This window comes from Adiantum capillus-veneris, chromosome 8 (assembly GCF_014529385.1).
Source record: "Adiantum capillus-veneris isolate H3 chromosome 8, ASM1452938v2, whole genome shotgun sequence".
Classification (NCBI taxonomy): Eukaryota; Viridiplantae; Streptophyta; class Polypodiopsida; order Polypodiales; family Pteridaceae; genus Adiantum; species Adiantum capillus-veneris.
The window spans coordinates 16,282,269-16,302,776 of record NC_140938.1 but is presented as its reverse complement, the minus strand read 5'-3'; the positions used below and the strand labels follow the sequence as shown (position 1 = coordinate 16,302,776).

The 20,508-nt window shown below is 39.8% G+C and overlaps 2 protein-coding genes across 2 annotated transcripts; both read right to left on the bottom strand.

The window, feature by feature from the left end:
* Nucleotides 1–792: 792 nt before the first annotated feature.
* LOC147451724 (uncharacterized) lies at nucleotides 793–1,259 on the bottom strand. Its single transcript, XM_086518808.1, has 2 exons — nucleotides 1,039–1,259; nucleotides 793–952 (listed from the first exon to the last, which is right to left on the bottom strand). The coding sequence occupies exons 1-2, from the start codon at nucleotides 1,257–1,259 to the stop codon at nucleotides 793–795; spliced, it is 381 nt and encodes a 126-aa protein (XP_086374934.1).
* A 92-nt stretch (nucleotides 1,260–1,351) lies between these two features.
* LOC147451723 (uncharacterized) lies at nucleotides 1,352–1,909 on the bottom strand. The gene has a single exon (XM_086518807.1). The coding sequence runs from the start codon at nucleotides 1,907–1,909 to the stop codon at nucleotides 1,352–1,354; it is 558 nt and encodes a 185-aa protein (XP_086374933.1).
* Nucleotides 1,910–20,508: the final 18,599 nt, after the last annotated feature.

Sequence of the window (20,508 nt, the reverse complement as noted above, 5' to 3'; positions counted from 1 at the left end):
ATAACACTATAGAGTAGGAGTCTCCCATTCAATTTTTTTAGAACAAAACTTTGGAGTCACATTCAATCACAAATGGAAAAAGGAGTCGATTGTTGTGCAAAGCTGCAGGCTGATATTTCATTTTGAACAAAAACAGTTTCACATAAACTTCAATTTCTTGAGAAACAGTTTTACATAACCTTCGATTTCGCCAATGACTTTGAGCTCCACATGCTTAATGATAATAAGACGTCGTGCGACGTAGCATGAGAAGACGAGAAAATAAAAGAGAGTGACAGAAGATAATTGCAAACCAAATCAACGACGAATTCTACTACTCATGTTATTGAAGTGTGTTACAATAGCATTGAGCCTATTTAGTTGTATCTTAAGAGATGCCACCTCTCTACGTATACTGTGAACTTTCTCTTCAAGCTGAGAGATTTGGAAATCAGTGACATTTATTTGAAAATCACTTATCATGGTCTTAATATTTTCTATGGAATTGGTTATGAATGTGCGAAGTGTGGTAGAGTCCTCGACAGTGTCTCCACGAAGCTGGTGCCACATCTGCAAGAGTATTTCCTGCAGTCTTTCCATCGTTGCATCCTCTTCAAAGGTTTGCTCTTCAAAATGTTGGGTATCAGCATTTTCGTGGGGACTACTCTCCATGGAAGCTGCAGCGGACAAGAAGATTGTGAGATAACGCTAACAGAAACAAAAGTAAATGACATGACAACATCTACTATACATCGTTCTAGCTAGCAATAGTAGTCACTCCTCTCTTCGTTACAAGAGGAATGAAATCAACGCCTAAGATGTCGTCGCTTTCATGGTCACTGTCGTCGAGGACAATGGTCTCTTTCTCTTTTGAACTTCCCGGGTTGCCGCCCAAGGTGTCATGCGGAACGCATCTAGATTCACAGGGTAGGAGGGCGAAGGATGCCGTGGGATAGCTGGATTTGTGTGGTCACTGTAAACAAACGAGGAACAAGTAAACAACCAATGATGACAGAGAAGATTTTGCACGAAACAAGAGAGATCCTTCTGCAAGCATACCTATGAGTTTCTTGCCAGCGTCTGAGAAACCAATCGACTCGAGGTTGCGCATTGGTGTATGCTTCATCGAGCACAAAAATATCGATCACATCCTGATACGAAACTGTGGACGGGAAGATCATGCACTGCCAGAGTGCCTTAATCTTCTTCATCGGCATGCCACGGCCTTGAAAAGGCGTTATCCAAGATGAAGAGGGATAATATTTGCCGGATCTCAACATGTGATGCAAAGTAGAGAGGAAGTTGTTACCGACTGGATGTTGTAGGTGGAAGTTCCAATACATGAGCGCTCGGTCGAAGATGTTGGTGTGCGTCAAGCAGACGCGGTTCTTGAGCTCATCAGCCCCATAGTGGTGTAGAGTAGAATACCCTTCTTGATATCATCAACGGAAACATTGTGTGCGAAGTTTTCGTAATGTGGCTGATCCATGTCTTTCATGCAGTAACCAAGCATGCCATGGAATGTAAGCATATTTTTTTGCTTCAAAGCACGGCATAAAACGTTAGCGCCTACGGGGCTATCTGTCTCCCAACCCAAATACTGCTTAATTTTCTTGCTAACGGCAACAATAGATGTCGCCATCACGCGCACCACCATCTGAAAGTGGAGGTGGAAAACAGTGCCGCCGCGCTCAATGGAGCACATGCCGGCAATTGCCTCCTCCTCCAAGAACATTTTAAGCCTCGGAAACAAGGCAACATCGATATCGCTACCGCCTATTGAAACTGTCACACTCAACTCCAACATCTTCTTCGGCTTGCCTCTTTCCCTTCGAGCCATTTTCTCCTCCTCCGAAATTCTTGGCCTCCCACGACCCCTCTTCGAAGCAGAAGGGCCAACCGCTTCACAGGACCGCGCGAGGTTTTTCATTCTAGCCATGACGCGGACGAACTACGCAAAAACTACTTTTACCAAAGAATACAATAGGTGTAACCAATTTGCCTATTTGTCAATGTAAATCGCAATCACCTTCTGCAAATGCTAAGTTTCTTAAGAAACTAAAAAAAAAAAGAGGTTATTACCTTCTGCGTGGGGTCGGCACCTTATGGAATTAATTGAAAATGAAGCTTTCACAGCATCTGCGCCGATTAAGGCTGCAAGAGTAACAGGCTGGCTCCGCTTGAGCACCCCTGCCTGCACCGCTTCAGTCTTGATGACCCCCCACCAACTGCGCTCTCTCTCCCTCTTGACTCTTGCGGCAACTGCTCACCAGCGTTGTACAGGCTGCGCCTTGGTGACGACGACCGCTATGCAGCGTGCAATTCTGACGCTACTGCACTTGCAACGACCTCCTTGACGCACGGGGAGGTGAACCTACGACAAGTGCAGCAGGTCTGTCATGCACGCTAGCCACGACTACAATCTCCCTTTTAAATTAAACAGCGCAGCCTCAAACTTGTGTTCTCGACGGCCACGACTGAACCATGCACATGCATAACCAAAATAGCTGCCAGTCCAACGAAATCGATTGCTTTTCCTTCTCCAATGCCCCTTCGCTTTTCCATCTTTCGTTAATGTATCCATTTTCTGATTTTACGCGAGCTAGTACCTCCTACTAACAACTAGCTTTAATATCTAGGGATTCTAAATAATGACTAGTAGGTTCAATTTCCTTAGGAAATCTACATTTACATCAAAATTAAATACCTAGGAATGATCTTTAGGCTTAGTTCCATAGGCAATCTACATATACATATAAATTATTTGGGACAATTTTAGTTACAACATATACTTGTGATTATAAGAGTTACAAATAAAAAGAATTTGACTAGTAGGGATATCCATAAAAATTCACCAAAGTAAAAGTGAATAAAATCAAGAGGTAGAGCAAGAGAAGAGAAACACAATGCATTTGATGGATCTTGATTTACATTACCAGATTGCAAGAAATGTTTCTTATAGAAGAACTCTGCTCACTTCACTACCTCTCTTACAAAGATTAACCATACAATGTTAATTGAGTTCTGCTAACAATCGGCTTTTATACCTAGGGATTCTCAAAAATGATTTTTGGGCTTAGTTCCCATGGGTATCATACATCGAAATTAGGTGAGACAATTCCAACTACATCATAACATGGTGGACTTCATCTATTTTACAATATGGTAATCAAAATAGGATTACAAATGAGGATGATAGGACTATTGCATGCTAGCCACATGCAACACTAGGTGGTGCCCCCTATTTTAAAGGTGTTGTGTCCCATCCTAGATCCATGATGTGGAGATGGCAAGGTGGTGGTGTGTAGTGGCCAGGCCACCCTCGACATTTTCAACTTTTCCATTCTCATTTGGTGCTTTCTTTGAGGATTGACAACAAGAAGCATTGAGAGACTCAAAGGGATGGGGCATACACATTGAGACTGAAAGGGATGGGGGATACACATTGAGATTGATATGCATTGGGGTTTTGGGATGTAAGGTAGTGCTTTTACCATGCACAAAAATTGAAGGTAGAGTATGAAAAACCACACATCATGCTTATGAGGCGCTCATCCATATAGGAAACCCTAGCTTATCAGCGTCTTGCCGTGTATCATATGGAAAATCACCTTATGTATATATATCTACTCACCCAAACTATTATGGAAAATGTCATATTGATTAATTCATTATTTTTATTCTCTACATGTGTTTTCTTGCTCAAGCTCTCACATATTTGTTGGGTGATATTCTTATTAGGTGATATTTTGTTGGTGGTCTGATTCTACATAAATTGCTAGCACCAATACTCTAACTTGCATAGGGAATACCATTTCTTGTATCTTGGGTCATTTTTCTCTAGGTGTTCAATTCTCTCTCTCTCTCTCTCTCTCTCTCTCTCTCTCTCTCTCTCTCTCTGAATTAGGGTTGCAAGGATGCACACATAGGTTGAAGAAGATAAAGAAGCTCAAGGTACAAAAAAAGAGTGTATTTTTTAGTGCAAAAATGGAAAGATAAGGTAGCCCTAGAGTGATGGGCGTATATACAATGCACATGGGAAAAAACCTCACATTGAGGGAAAGAGTTCCTCGACAGTCCTGTGTTCACACACATCACTACCATATATATGCTAACAAATCCCACATGGGTCTGATTTGGTGAATGAGAGTTGGAACACAGTGTATATAGGGAAGTATTGTGACATGATCCATGGATCTACAAAGGGAAGCAAAGCCCAATGCTTTATAGAAAGCTTCAAGCTTCTCAGAAGGCAATGCCTTTGTGAGAAGATCTATGAGATTTTCTCGTCTTAGCACATAAGCCAAGATGATCCTCCTTCTGAGCGTTTCTCCCTGAAATAGTGGCAATGAACCTCAATGTGCTTTGTGCAAGCATTAAAAACTAGGTTCCTTGCAACTGCCAATGCATTTTTACTATTAGTATAGATGATGTTGGAAATGTCATTTCCAAAACCCAAATCGTCCATAAGGTGCTTGATCCATCCACACTCAACCATAGCTATGAAGACTTTGTTGTCTCAACCTCACAACTAGAAGTGGACATAGTAGGTTGCTTCTTACTCAACCATGATATGCATGAACTATCGAGCATGAAACAAAAACCACTCGTGGACACTCATGTGACATAACAACCAACCCAGTTTGAGTCTAAAAAATCATGAAAATCTTATGGAAACGATTTCCCCTTGAGGTAAAATAACTCAAGATTTAAAGTATCCATCTTGATAGCTTGCTAATGCTTAGACCCTTGGCTATGCGTAAATCTACTAACCTGTGAGACTGCAAACTTAATATCCGGCCTAGTATCACATACACAAATAAGGAATCCATAAAGAGCGACATCCACAAGATCTCCATCATCATGAATACTCAATTTAAACCTATTTCCATTTGAGTAATAATAGATTTTGCAGTCTTGAAGTTCAAACTTACATAGTAATCTCTCTATGTATCTTACTTGATGCAAAGCAATACCTCCATCACACTTATTAAAATACATGCCCAAATAATGATGCAAAATCCCCAAGTCTTTCATTTTGAAAGTAGCATTCAATTCAGCCCCAAATTCAACAATGTATGTCTCATTTGGACTAGTGACTAGCAAATCATTTGCATACAAAATGATGATGAGATATACTTCACCCTCACATTTGACAGAAAAAGTGCTCAATTGGACTATTACAAAAGCCTTGTTGAACCAAATTAGTGAGCTTATCCATATAACTCTTTCTTGGATTTGTATACTTTCTTTTGTTGTCCTTTTTTGACAAAAAGAAGAGGATGTGTTTTGTATACTTCTTGAAATATGTCACCACTCAAAAAAGCATTAAAAATGTTAGATTGATGTACATTCCATCCAAAGTTAGTTGCCAATGTGCACAGAAAATGAACAGTAGTCATACGATAAGTGAGAGCAAAAGTCTCTTCATAGTCAATGCCATTTTTTTGTGCATAACCTTTTGCAATAAGTTTAGCCTTATAGAGATCAATGTCACCATTCAACTTACGTTTCAACTTGTAAATCCACTTTGTACCAATGGCAAATCACATAAATTCCATGTTTCATTTTCTATACGTGCATCATATTCTAATTGCAATGGAAACATCTAAATGTTCTAAATTATGTGCTTCATCAAAAGAAAAGGCTCCCCTTCATCACATAAACTAGAAACAGCCAAATCATAATAATCTAATGCATATGATGCATGGGGCGAACTTGAATGAGTACAACTAGACATAAGTGCATCCAATTTATTGTCACACAAAGTATGCACCATCCCTTTTCCATATCATGTACATATGTATCAATAATAGGTTGATATGTAACATTTTTTAAAATCCCCATAGGCTATATATACATTTGCCTCATTGGAATCTACATTTAAGTTTCCACCATTAAAAGAGGCAATAAAGTATTATAAATTTCCTATGAGATTACATTACTATCTTTGATACATGATAACAAAGGTTGAACAAAATCTTCCACAAATGTAATATCTCATCAAACCAAGATACATTTTGCTTGTGGATGGTATAGCCTGTTACCTTTGCTTTTAGGATTATAACCAACAAAAATATATTTTAAAGCCTTATCATCCAATTTTTTGCACTACTTTTGTGGTACCAAAGCATAAGCTAAGCAACCAAAGACATGCATGTGACCAATAGATAGATTGTTATCATGCCATGCTTCATAAGGAGTCTTAGACTACAAGGCTTTGGTGGGATACCTATTAAGTACATAAGTAGCACATATGACAGCCTCAAGCCAAAACAAACTTGGTAAATCTTGACCACACATCAGGCCATCTTTGTCAGCGACGTGTGTGATCAGATAATTAAATTGATTGAGTACATGTAGAAGGAAATCCATCGATGACAAAATCCTTTGTGCCTACCTGATCCAAACATTCCCTTGACCTCTAGGGAAGCTGGAATTGTGTAAAGATACACTGCTCTTGAAACTCAACAAAGACCTAGGGAAAACCCTATCCTCAAATACATGAACCTCCTCAATTTAATGGTGAAGAAAAGGATAGAAAAGGATATCCTATCTATACTTTCCTGCAAAAATGGCAAGACCTTGATAGGTTAAAAATACCCTAGCTGAGTACCTATCCCTTGAGGCTATCTGTCATTGGGGCAAAAAACCTACAAATGATGGATGGGTCTCAAGGCACTAGGAAATATTTCAAGGGATTAAGCTCAATTTGAGAACATTTTTGTGAAATAATTTCTCCCTAAAAATGAACCACAAAGAAACTGGGAGGATTGGGATAAAGCTATGCAATGGGGTAGGCCTTTGCTTACCTCCATTGTAGAGTACATAAAAATAAACCTCAAGCTTCAAGGGATAGGGGACTTTTGTAGAACAAGAGAGTTTATACGGGAATTACATAAACACTTCAGGTGAGAGGTGGAAAGTATGCACCTAAATTTTGGATGAAGCAATTATGTTTGTACAAATTTATGAAGACAATACTTGCTTGAACGTTTCTATCTTACTCAGATTGAGCCCAAAGTCCATAGATACGGGGGTATCACGGCCTTTTCTAAAAGGAAAGAGGAAATTTCCATTAAATAAGGAGGGTAAACCATTGTCTAAAAAGAGGGTTTCACCAAGACCTTGGTTGAACCAAGCAGATTTTGCAAAGGCTAAAAAAGAAAATTTATGCTTTACTTGTTTGTCACCTGACCATTATCAATGGAACTATCCAAAGAACAAAGGGAAAAAAGATGATGAAAAGGGTAAAAGTATTGACAAGAGTCATAAAGAGAGGCAAATACATATGGTCCAAACACTTTTGATAGATGGTCATGAAAAGTATAAATTCATACGAGTGTTGCATGAGGACAAAGAGCACCATTGTTGTTTGTCAACGAGCATGTGGAAATCGAGCTTTGATCCACATGAGCTGGTGAAAATGCATGGATTTGTAAATGGAAAAAGGGTTCTAGTCATGATATATGACTCTACCACACACAACTTTGTGAATTATGCTCTTGTCAAGAAACTTAAACTTTCTCAGCAACAACCAAGTGCTTATCAATATGTCATCTCCATGATGCATGTGAAGACAAGAAGATATGGTATCCGATTTCGAAGTTGAGATACAAGGGTATAAAGGCATGATTCACTTCCAAATTATGGATATGGATGGTGCAAACTTGGGTTTGGGAGGGGAATGGTTGTGGGGACTAGGACCTTATTTGAAATGGAGCTACCAACAAAACTCACTAAAATTTGAAAAAGAAGGTAAAAAATTTTCTATACAAGGTGAGCATGATTTACATAATAGTCCTTTGATATGTTCTTTTGAGATTCAAATGTTTGTAAAAAAAAAGGTCTTGTGAAGTATATATGCTTTGGTGTCAATATATTGTATATAAGGACTCTGATGTAGAGATGAAAGATCAAAGATCAGGTTTCCTATTCATCTTTGTCTTCCCATAATGATTATGAGAATGATTTGAAAGTCTTGCTAGAGGAATTTAAAGATGTTTTTCCTATTGATATGCCAAAAGGTTTATCTCGTGAAAGAGGTGAAGTAGATCATGCTATTGATTTAATTAAAGATGAAAAGCTTGTTTGTAAACTACCTTATAGATTAGGCCAAGCACAACACTTAGAAGTAGAAAAGAAATTGCAAGACTATGTACATAAAGGTTTTATTAAACCTAGGAATTTTGCATGGTCTTTGCCAATCTTATTGGTGAAGAAAAAAGATAGTTCTATGCAACTTTGTGTCAATTATAGAGCACTAAATAATCTTACACAATTAAGTACAAGTTCCCTAACCATAGGATTGGGCTTTATTGAAACAAACTCGACTCTATCCTCCAGGCTCCAATAGACAAATCAAGACCTTCACATCATTGACCCTTAGTTATGATGCAATTGTGAGCACTTCCTCATAGGTTCTTAAAAAATTATATGTAGGCTTCTATGAATCAAGCTTAAATTAGAAACTTGTGGGGTAGCAAGTTTGGAAATTCAATGAACTAATCTAAGAGTGTTCAAGCATTGGGATATCTTGGTGTGTGGCAGTAAGTAAGTAGGGTTGATCTTCAAAACAAAAAAGTTAAAAAAAGTCTATGCTGGGAAACTTTGCAAAACTATCACATGCACCATGTGGATTTCTATGCCACATCTCTTTTGAACATACATAATAGATTGATTGGAACGTCATAGCCTCTTCTTATCAGCTTTGGATATATTGAATTTGATTGCTTCCACTCCAATTCCTTACTTGCCTACAGGCCCACCAAAGAGGCCTCCCTATCCACAACTATGCATACCCACCTTCTTTGCTGCCACTTGTCTTTTACACTTTATTTTCCCTTTCCTGACCCATTTCCCTTGGCTTTCCTCTCGGCTTTCTTAGACGACATCTCACAATATTCTCGCTAATGAAACATTTGTGCCACCGATTTGATATTTTCTTGGTTTTAGGGGCGTAAAAAGTTGAATCTTCTAAACATATCCTCAAACCTTAGAACCAGAATGTCTTCTTCATATTGATCTTATTTAGTCCTTGATAGTCCCCACGCTTGCAGTTATTGGCCCTTGTTTTGCATAAGGAGAAGAAATAGGTCATATCACCCATTTTCCATAAGCTCAATGAGTTGCATCATTATTTCTTCCTATCGAGCAAGGTACAAACTTGGTGGGAATTGAGCTTCTTCATTTAATCTTAAGCTTGTGAGCATCTTCCCCTCACAACGAAGGATTTTGAATAAGTATGTAAACAAATAATAAATGTTATCCTACTTCTTCATAAGATGAACTTTAACCTAAAAGAAATTACACAAGCTCTCATGTTCCCTAGCATGTGGGCAGAAAGTTGTTGCCTTTACACAAAGATGCTTTTCCACCAAAAGATAGTGTCTTTGACATAAGTAGATTATAAAACTTATCTACTACCTAGTACAAAAATTTCTACCACGTACAATAGTGCCACCTCCAACATTTCCATGTTGATTTTGTTCGCTTAGACATGCCAACGCTATCTACATGCAATGCCTTTGGGTAGGTTGGAGGAGAAAGGACCATGAAAGACATAGTTGGTGGTGGGGTGTGGGGGGGGGGGGGGGGGGGGAGAGAGAGAGAGAGAGAGAGAGAGAGATGCCACCACCTTCTTCCTCGAGGCTGAGATCTCCTATAAAAAATTGATTGCTTTTCCTTTGAGGATGATGCAATGCCCAAGCATTTTGTGAACTCAAATTGATCAAAAGACATTTTTGCATGCTTCAATTTTCCCTTCCTTGTTGTTTTTTTGGGATCATCGACACTCAGTTGCACATAAACCTGAAATGCTCTGTAAATGAGGCTATTGTGGATGTCAAAGAAAGAGAGGTGAACGTCACACTTAAAAAAAGAAAAAGTCATCCCACATGTTGATCGAAGGTGCGAACACATGAGCTCTAGGACGCCACTGAGATGATATAGAGGGAGAAGGATGTGAGCAGTCACATATGCAAGGGAGAAAGGCTGCAAGTGGAAAACATGGAGCAGTTGTGTGTATCGGCCTATTGGCTTGGTACAAATCCTTCTTCTAAGCACAAGCTTTTAGTCCAGTCAAAAATGAAAAAAAATCATCGCTTTTGAGTACTCCTCATTATGCTCTTTCTGTCTATGCTTGACTTGCGTGGCAAACATTGTTCCTTCCTTGGATTTTCAGTGGATTTGTTGCAGATATGTGGACACAAAGTTGGTGATAGTACATTTGGGAGGACACTAGATAGAGGAGGCGAAGAGTAGGTGTAACAGGAGTGCAACACGCAACCACAAAAGAAGCAAGGCACTATAGTGTACAAGGACGAGAGCATGGATCAAACTAGAAGGGATGGGCGGTGTGAGAAGCACCATCCAATGATAAAACCTCTCTCTCTCTCTCTCTCTCTCTCTCTCTCTCTCTCTCTCTCTCTCTCTCTCTCTCTCGTGCACTATGTCATCGGACCGCAAAGAGCACTGGCCAGAGCAAGGAAAATCTGCCATGTGGTGGGGGAGGCAGAACCCCTCTTTTCTTTATATATAGTATAGATGAACCACAACATATAATTATAAAATTCTACTCTTAATATGAGGTTCATGTACATAGCTCAATGGTAGGGTTGTGAGCTTGATTAAGAAACAACACAAAGTACTTTCCTACACCAATCATTGTAGTAAGAACTATAAAGAATCAAAGTATTAATGCTTCATTGACCCAAGGAATGGGAGACTTGACAGATCCATGAGAGAATGACCAAAGCAAAGGTACACAGAGAGGACATCACCGACAAAGAATGGGAGTATGTACGAGGTTGCATATCAAAGGTAGATTACTCATACACTTACACCATATTATTTATTTTTTTCTTGATTTTATCTTTGTAGTTGATTGCATCATTTTTTCTATTTTATAATGTGTTTCCTTTAACTCTATGTGGTCAAAGGGTAGACACTTTTGTACATGCCACCATGGATTGTGGTGTCATGGGGAACATTGACTCAAATAGTGATGGAGCCAGTTACAGTAGGACTATTGAAAGGATACTAAAGGTCAATTTTAGAACCTTTCATACCTTCATCTTTGATTGCAAGTGGTTTGCAAATGTGTCTAGATGGCATGAAAATAGAATCAGACGGTGGACTCTAGTGTGCATCACATGGGGAGGTATGACAACTTAATTTTCCACACAATTGTGAGCAGGTGAGTGATTACCTTCTTTACATTTATTTGTTTGTCATGTAAGACCCATATCACTCACTTTGAGCTTCTATTCTACAAGTCATCTATATCCCATCAATCCACCGACCAAAACTTTGGTTCGTAGTTTCAATAACACCTCGAGGAAGAACCATTTTTGTCACTAATGAAGTGGAGAGGGATTCCAAAAATTAATGTACCTCTTTTGAGAACTTTGACTCAATGATATGTTGACCAAGGGGGTCGAGATGCGATTGTAGATTAACCTTCTTGGTTGCTACAGTTTCATTCTCATTGCAAACTTCTAATGGTTAAATTAGATGACCTTCGCGGTATAGACCTCCAACATTTGCATTTCAAATATTTTTACATTTTTACTTACAGAGGGTTATCATTTAAGGATCTCAAGGAACGTCAAAAAAAATATACAAATTAAAATTAAAAATAGTGTGTTATGAATTACCCTTTTGGCCCTCTTCAGTCATGGGATCTTCATAGTCGATGTAGTTGTTACTGTCAGAAGCTTAGGTGTAGGTGCAGGAAAGAAAAATGGATTAGCTTTGTGGGGGAGTTTGGGGCTTTGCACTGTGAGGATCTGCACCTTGACAGTCTTCTCTTGCAGTTTGGAGCCTTCATTGTCACACACCATAACCTCTTTTTCCTCCCCTATCCTTAATCCTTTGCAACTCTTAACCTGTTTCTTACCCTCTTCCTCTGATTTTTCCTTGCACCCAAGGGCATGGTTAATATTCCCTGCACCTGGGGCCAGGCTTGTAGGCTTGGAGTTCGCTTTAGTCATCATGGGAAAATCCTTGGCGAAGTGCCCAAATTTGTTACACTCGAAGCATGCCCCAAAGTAAGTCCCAAAGTTGAGCGGTATAATAACAAGTCTAGCCCCAACGTTGATCACCATGCTTTCTGGAGGTGTCTTAGCCACATTCCAACCTATACAAACTCGATTAGAGGACCTTCCTAAAACCCTCCTATTAGGGAAAAACAATGGGGTGCCCAGTTGGCTATCCAACAAACTGATATTATCCCAGAGCTAATGACAGACCCACAAACTTGACCCAGACAGGATGAATCCCCTCAAGGGACTCTGCCAGGTCGAACATTGGCTCCCATGGTGGAGCGCATATTGTTGTCATGTTAAATGAAATGGGCCACATACCAAGAATCTTTGAAACGTTGAATACCTCCTTGAATCTAACTGAGAAGAACCCCTTGGTTAGGTAGGTAGTATTATCAATTGCTCCTCCATGCCCAAGGATTTGTGGCCCTTGAATCCATTGCGTCAACTCGTTCTGCTTCGGATTCTCCCACTAAAGCCAAACACAAGCGTCAGCTAGGCTTCCATGGCTAGTTGTTTTTTTATCAAAGCTGGCGGAATCGCGATAGTGACAACTTCCGTGACCTCCACCTATTGTGGCAAGGGCTTCTTTAGAGCAGTAGAGGATCTATCCGCCTATCCGTGTTTGACTACCCCATTACTATATGCTTGTGAGATAGTCATTTTGTTACCATTCAGGCCGGTATCTAGTTGCTTGTTAACTTCCTCTGCTAAATTGCATAGCCATAAATGAATCCAAACTACAAGTGACATACTTTGTCCACATGTGACTATCGTGTCATTGTTCCATCCATGTCATTCTAGAAGAGTCACCTGCAGTTGGAAGCTCAGAAGCCACATATCCATCATTATAAGTAGGCATCTCATTAACTTTGACAATCTCTCTAATCTAATTAAGGGAGAAAAACAATCAACTCTGTTTAGGCAATGCTCAGATCATTTCTATTACGGTTGTGATAGGTTTTGAGGATTCATTTGGATCTAACTCTAAGGGGATAGTAGCCTCAGAGCTACCAACGCCAAGATTGTTTTCTCAAACTTTGTAGAACTAACAGTATTTGTGATCAAGCAAATACCCTTCTTCCCAGTGCTTGTTGGAAACGCCTCTAACTTCACCTGCCCACCGGCCAGGGTCAAAGGATGAAGGCTAAACATTGATGTGTCCAGTGCAAAATGGCTTCTAATATTAGCAGTGGAAAGTTCATTATGTCTTTTATCAGACATAATGACAAGCTTTTGTGATTTAGAAAGGCCAAAAATAGTAATATGCCTAGACATTGTGAAGAATACTCTTAAAGAAACAGTTTGTAGGACAATGCTTTGTTATATTTCAAAGAAGGCTAACAAACTCATATTATTTTAAAAACCTTTATTTTTGGCCCATCAATGCATCACATTGAAGACTCAAAATGGTGAGTAAAGAATGTTTTTTCAATTTTGAGAGCTGAAAATCTTCTGAAGAGGATTTTCTGATTATTGAGGTTTTATTATATTATCTTTTTTAATTGCCAAAATAAGATCTTCTAGTATATCTTGAGATTTTAAAAATTCTAATATACATATTCAAATTCAATTATCCTTTTGGTAGTTCCAAATAGTACTCAGATCCAATTAAGAGAAAGTTCCAATGTACATTAACATTAATTAAAAACATTTTTCATTGAAATTAAAAGGTGGTTTAAATGAGAAAGTTAGAGATGACGTGACAAGAGAAACATCAGTGAGGAGAAACATAGTGAGAGAGCTTTGGGAAAAAGAGGGAGAGAACTTTTTGAAAAAGACAGAGAGTGAACTTGGAGAGTGAGAGAGTGTTGGAGAAGACGAGAAGCTATGGCAAATCGCTCCCAAGCTCCTCCCAAGTCGTCACCCCGTCTTCTGACCTCGTCCCATCGTCGGCTTGTGTCCTTGCGCCGCTCACATGGTGCCTTTCTCATGGCGCTCACATGCACACAGTCCAAGGGATCTCCATCGACGCGGATGCCTTTGCATTGTTTCTGTGTCAGACTTTAAAATGCTTTCGTAATCAACGGTAGATTGCTTTAATGTTCAGCGGTCCAATGTTTAGCTTTAATGTTCAATGTATCAACTTCAAAGGATCTGCGTCAACGCAAAATTCCTTTGGAAAATTTCATCATGCCTTTTAGGGTGCGACAACGTGGCCTCATTGCGTGCGTTTTTCTTGCATTTTGAAAGCCTATGGGAGCACAAAATAAGTCAAGCAAGGGGACTGCACGAAAAAGCCAAACTTGTGAAACATGGACTACCAAGCAGTCTAAGGGATGTGCGTCGATGCTAATTTCCTCACACTACATTATTTAGGGTCTAGCAAGCATTGTGAGGCTACACTTACTTGAGGATTTAGATTCGCCATGAGGTCACATGTGAGTACTACATTGTGCGGTCACATGTGAGGACTACATTGTGAGGTTGTATGTGCTAAAGGATTTAGCTTCGCCATGAAGTTTTGCAATAAAGTACCCCAAGGGATTTGCGTCAACACAGATCCCTTCGGACTGCTTCATTGTGAAATTTCATGGTGAGCTTAATTGTGCAGGTAGAATTTTTGGAAGTAGCTAGAATTGAATGGCTTCCGGTTTTCATTGTGAAGTACCTAAACATTTATCATTTTCGGACAATGTTGTGTTTTTTAAATTGGTTTTCCATATGTTATAAATCCTCAAATGAGGTGGATCTTGAGGATCCTTATGTATTATTGTGGGACGCATGTCTAACCTCACCATCCTATCTTATTGCAGTATTAGCGAGATCCACGATTAATTTGTCAAACCATGGGACGAAGCTGACTCGACTAGTGCATAGAGGCTATAAGAGGTTGTCAATCTCTTGGAAAACAACTAACAACTCGCGTAACTCAAGCTACACTCAAGTGACTAAAATCACCAAAAGCCAATCACTCATCGGCAAGCAAATCACATCCGTTACAACATCAGATGACACCCAAATGTAATGAAACTTCTACGACAAGTTTATAAGACCTAAGCACACATGCTTATGGTCTCAAACCCCACTTTAAGTCAAGTTCCAAAATCGTGATTATTAACAGCAGTGGATTTTTGACCTAGTCATTTTTGACCCAGAATGCATCTAAATGCTTAGCAATGATGCCCCAAACACCCCGCCTATGCTGAGTTTTTGATTTAAAAGTGTAAATTCCTAGTTATGATGAAATTAGGCCGCGGATCGGCGATGCCAAAAGCTACGAAATACTGTGAATGGCTTACGTCAATGCGTAGAGCTCTTACCTGCGGTTGCAATGCAATAGACGCAATCGCAATGTGACAACCGGAGAAGGAGTAGGAAGCGCGAGAAGGAGAGAAGTGAGCGCCGTTAGCTCACGCTGTGTATTTCTTATCCAAAAACTTACATAAAACTTACAAAAATTATTTTTTATACCTTAGCCAAGGGTTTTGGGTGGTCAAAACTAACAATTGGAGTTCAACCAAAGCTGGGTAATGACTGGCTGATACAATCTGGAAGCTTGTAGCCCCGGCTCATTAATTATAGAGTTTATCCGAGAAAATAGGAGTTACAATATTCTGGATTTATCAAAATAATAAATGTTTTACAAAGAGAACTCCAAAAAATGGTGTCTGTGTTAGCTTGCTGCTAACCTTTCCCCCCTCCTCGCCTGTGTCGTCCCTTGACACAACTTTATGGGCTGAAATAGTCTTCGGGTTGACAGTTGGTGAGGCGGTCTTTAAGTGCGTCGAGTGCCTTCTGGTATCTGATTCTTCTTTCTTTGTCGGACACTTGCAAAAATTGCATTATCACTTTATTCTTCAGCTCCACCACTGAGTAGCCTACAAACGTGGATGTTAGGTTGCTGATCACCGGTGCAAATATCTTCGTTCGCCAGGTGAAGAATCCAGTGTAGAAATCTTCTTCAAAGGCCAACATATTATTCGATGGCAAGAACATACACCTAGCATAGAATCTGTAAAGGACTTCTAAAGGTTGCCCACTTAGATCGTAGCTTAAACCTTTGTTTCCTTCCAAAAATGATAGCCATGGGGCTCCTGTTTGCTCAGGCTCATAAAAAACTTGAATGCATATGAGCAACATTCTGCAAATTTTATATAACATGGCACATGAGAGATCTAACAGACTCTTGAAGAAATACATGGCACCCGTTAGGATTTTCACCATGTATTCCTCTGTCGCTTGGCCTCTCTATGGAGCTGGAAGCTTGGGGAAGTTAAGCCAAGTTGGCCTCTTCTTTTGTGGTGCTTCATGCGCTTGCTATGTCCTTACTCTAGGTACAAGACAGAAGGTTGGATCTCTTTGAAGGGCTGCAGGTGCTCTTGTGAACAGAATCAGGTATCTCGGATTCTTATTCAGCCAGCTTAACCTCCACTTTGGTGGTCTTTATCTGTGCCATCTTCTTGCATATCTTTGTACAACCTCTCTTTTACCTTAATAATTCCACTTTGATGAGAGGGTACGACAAGGATTGTTGATGCCATTGAGCATTAATCTGATTGGGAGTGAGTTGAGTGACGTTGATCGAGTGTAAAACTCTCAACTCCCAGTCCATTGCGGCTTTCCACTTCTCATCCACCTCTAGGGTGATCTTCTCCTTCAGTGCGTCTTCTTCAGCTTTCGACGGTTGGACCATTGGCACTGGACCATTGGCACTGTGTCTTCATCCGTGATGTTAATATGAAAATCTTCATCACCACTCGGCTCTGCTATGGACCGCGTCTCAAACTCAGCAAACGAGACCGAGGTTATGTCTATCTGTGGCGGCTCAGAAGTTCCTGCCTCTTCTTGCGTGTCTGGTTTCCCATCTCTGAGGAGTTGATTATTTGCTTGAGTTCAGCTATCTCTTTTAGGATCTCCTTCTCTCTCTGAACCCGCATGATTGTCAGGTCCCTGCGCTGTGATTGTTCTAGCTTTAATTCCAGTTCAAGGTCTTTGTTTTTCTTCTCTAGTACCTTGTACACTTCGTCAGTTCCTTTGATCGAGGCCACGGCTTGATTTTCTCTGATTTTTCGTAAGAAAATTGCCTCATCATTTATCCACTATTCAGAGTATTGTAACGAGGCATTGGCAACATCTAATTGTACCTAAATTTTTTGAGCTGACAAAGATGTCGTAAGAAGTTCATTCGTAACTTCTATCAGCTGTTCATCTTTTGCTTTGCAGGCATCAGATAATTTGGTGAGTAGATCACCTAACTCCTCCATTTCTTTTTGTTGCATATCTCTGGCTAACTGATGTTGTTCCGCTTCTGCCTTCATCTCTTGCACCTGCCTTTGAAGATCGGTGATGACAGTCATCCTCTCTTCTAACTCTTCTTGGAGAGCGTCGATCACCATCTCAAGTTCCTTGGCCTTTGTGTTGCGGTTTAATGCTGTTAAACAGAGTCTCTCCGTCATTTCTTGCATCTGCCATGCATATTCATTGACTTGGACTATTACCTCGTCGTTTGGCTACCACTCATCCTATCTTACCAGCTGAGATGTGCCTGCAGCCTCATGTGTGGCTTCCTGCTGTGTCGTAACTGCTGGTGGTTCTTGTGTGGAGGTAGACAATCGGTCTTCTTCTTGGTCATTTTGAGGCTTTGATGCCTCGGCAGTTTCTGGCTGAGTAGAAGTAGAGGGTGTTGTCTCAGACCTTGTTGTCTCTTGCGGTGCCGGCCTTTCTTCCTTCTCTGGCTCGGGTTCTTTCTCATGTGCAGTGGTAGACTCTTTTTCTACATCTACTTTCTTATTAGACTCTTGTTTAGATTCACTTGCCTTTTTCTCTTCATGCTTCTGAGTATCTTTGGCAGCCTTCTCCTGTTCCAACTCGCATGGTTATCCCTTCTGTGGGCAGTCTAAGTGCCTCTGCCACTATCTCTTTAGTGATCACTACTTCAACATTGTTCCCTTGGGTGTCGGATATTTGTGCAGTTCCATCTTCTTTGATTGTGGATAGAAGCTCATAAGCCTTCTAAAAATCCACCCCGCAAGGCTCTTGTTCTTAGAAATGCTTGAGCCCCAGCCTGCGGTTAGCCTCTTTTGTCTTTGGCCTCGCGGCTACATCATAGACTTCTTTGGGCAGGAGTTACATCTCCACCTGATTCCCCTCTTCACTTTTGAACCTGCCATTGAAAACTGTAGTGTGGTGCTCTTCCAACTGTTCTCTGGAGAGGTAGGATGCCTTTGTTGCTTTGATTGACTTGGGGTCTAGTTGATAAGCGGGCAGTTCCTATAGTTTCTCCTTTTGGTTGAGCTTCTTTTTAACCCTCTCCGCTGCTTGCATGGCTCTCGTTCAGTGAATAGAGTGCAAAGTTAGCAGATTTGTCAGAATTATCTCTGAAATGTCCTTTAGGCTGAAATGTTGACAATTTGATCCAATTTGCTTCAAATCAATTTTTGAACAAGCAAAGATGCATAAAAACATGCAAGTAACAAAACTGTGTGGTCAAAACAAATATCTGCAACCAAAGTAAATAATCGCGATCATTTATAGCTGAGAAAAATTTTCAACTTTTTGCAAACTTGGCTTTATAGGCTTGAAGTATATACCAAATACATGCTCTGAGTGAAATATGGGCTCATTTGGATGCATAAGGTGAAAATGGTACCATATTTTGGCTTTAGGTCTCTGAAGCAGTAGATATAAAGAAAATTTGAGATTTTGAGCTCCAAATTGACTCAAAATTGGCTAGTGGGCTTAACACATCACGTACTTTGGATGTATGATGGCAAAATATCAAAATTTCCTAATTTTGACCAGAAAGTAAATAATCATGATTATTAACTTTTCTTCCAAAATTAACGTTTTTTGGTACAAATTGGTTCTAGGCATTGTATAGACCTTGGGTATGAGATATGAAGTGATTTGGATCAAGAAATGTTGTCCATAACCCAAATTTTGGCTTGCAAAGACTTCTTTGCGTTTTTTGACAATTTTCCAAGTAATGGGTGGCCATTTTGGCTCATACTTGATTTTTGGCATGTAATAGGTGTGTACACATGATAGGTGAGGTGAGGTGACAATTTGACAATTTCCAAGCGAAACTGATGCAAAAGTAAATAATCGCGATTATTTACAACAGTGACAAAATCTTTGCAAAACCTACAAGTTTTAACCTAGACAAGTTCTAAATTGAATTTGGTCAAGTTTGGTCATGCCCGCATCACTTTATGCTTTGTCGACTCTGAAATCACCGTTTTTTGTGACTACTCTATTTGTTGGGTTGGTCGGTCAACTTTGAGGCTTTGGACTTGTCCGCAACATAGTCGTGAAGCAACCTGTCCAATTCTTGCTCATTTGGAGTCAGTTTGACCCCGTATGTCGAATTTGACGCTTTGTAACCTTCGAGCCGTTTTCTGCTTTTTGAGGGCTTTGCTTGATAGCTTTCACCAAACCAATTATATACATTGTATATGGACCTCATAAGCAAGCCATCTGTGGACTTAGGTTAGAATTCTGGCATTTGCCAGAAACCTAAATTTTCTACTGGGAACCCCCTCGACCCCTGCCGAATGGTCATCTGATGATATAGAAAGGTTCTATTATGTTAGGGCATGCTATGGTTCAAATCCCATCTGATTTTGTCAAGCTGACAGGCCGCTATGGTCAGTTTTAATTCGTAGGTCTTCGTGCACTACTTGGCTTCTAGAATTTTTTCTAGGGCTTTAGGCTAGCTACTGGCCATACAAAATGGATCATTGTCGAGTAAAGAATTTACCCCTCATGTCTCGTGTGAGACGGCACTGAAAATGGTCAATTGTGGGCTCCGCAAAAGTCGCGCAAAAGAGGCCAAAATCTCTCTCTTCAAAGGCTCCTAGTGCAAATGAGGTGGTTTTAGCCTACCTTGGATATCTATACCCGGACTTCCCGAACTAAATTTCCCCAGATTCCCCCGTTAGTCCTACTAGGCCATGAAATCTATGTTATACTCAAAAAATTTCCTGATCGGATTTCTGTAACTCATTCTGCAAGAATTTTGCAAAAGTAGGCATGGCCGCCTAATTTAGGCTTCCTGCTTCCATCTTCTGAATTCATTGAGAAGATGGAAGCAGGAATTTTGCAAGAATTTTACAAAAGTAGGCATGGCCGCCTAATTTAGGCTTCCTGCTTCCATCTTCTTCTACATTGAAATTTTTTTTGCTTGTTCACCTTGTCTTTCTGATCACCTTTGTGTCTTCTGTTTTTCCATTTGAGCCTCTCTGCTATTTATTATTAACTTTTTACCTATTTATTTGAAAAAATCAAAGAAAATAGCAAAATGCTCTAAAAAGGTACAGTAAAAATCCAATAATTGAGAAAATCCCTTGAAAAACACATTTTTATTATTTTTGGTTGGATTTTTCTATTTTTAAGCCTCACTATCAATAAAAATGATGAAAAATATCCCAAAAAGGACTATTTTTGATGATTTTTTGATAGTATATACACTATTTACACTCATCGGAAAAATATTATCAGTGGATTTTCCCTTGATGATGAATTATAAGGACATTATTAGGTA

Excerpts from the sequence above, each read along its gene's own strand:
- LOC147451724 (XM_086518808.1), bottom strand. The coding sequence starts at position 1,259 with ATGTTGAGATCCGGCAAATATTATCCCTCTTCATCTTGGATAACGCCT. Across the intron at positions 953-1,038 it reads CGCTGGCAAGAAACTCATAG|TGACCACACAAATCCAGCTA; the intron begins GTATGCTTGCAG and ends GTTTGTTTACAG.
- LOC147451723 (XM_086518807.1), bottom strand. The coding sequence starts at position 1,909 with ATGAAAAACCTCGCGCGGTCCTGTGAAGCGGTTGGCCCTTCTGCTTCG.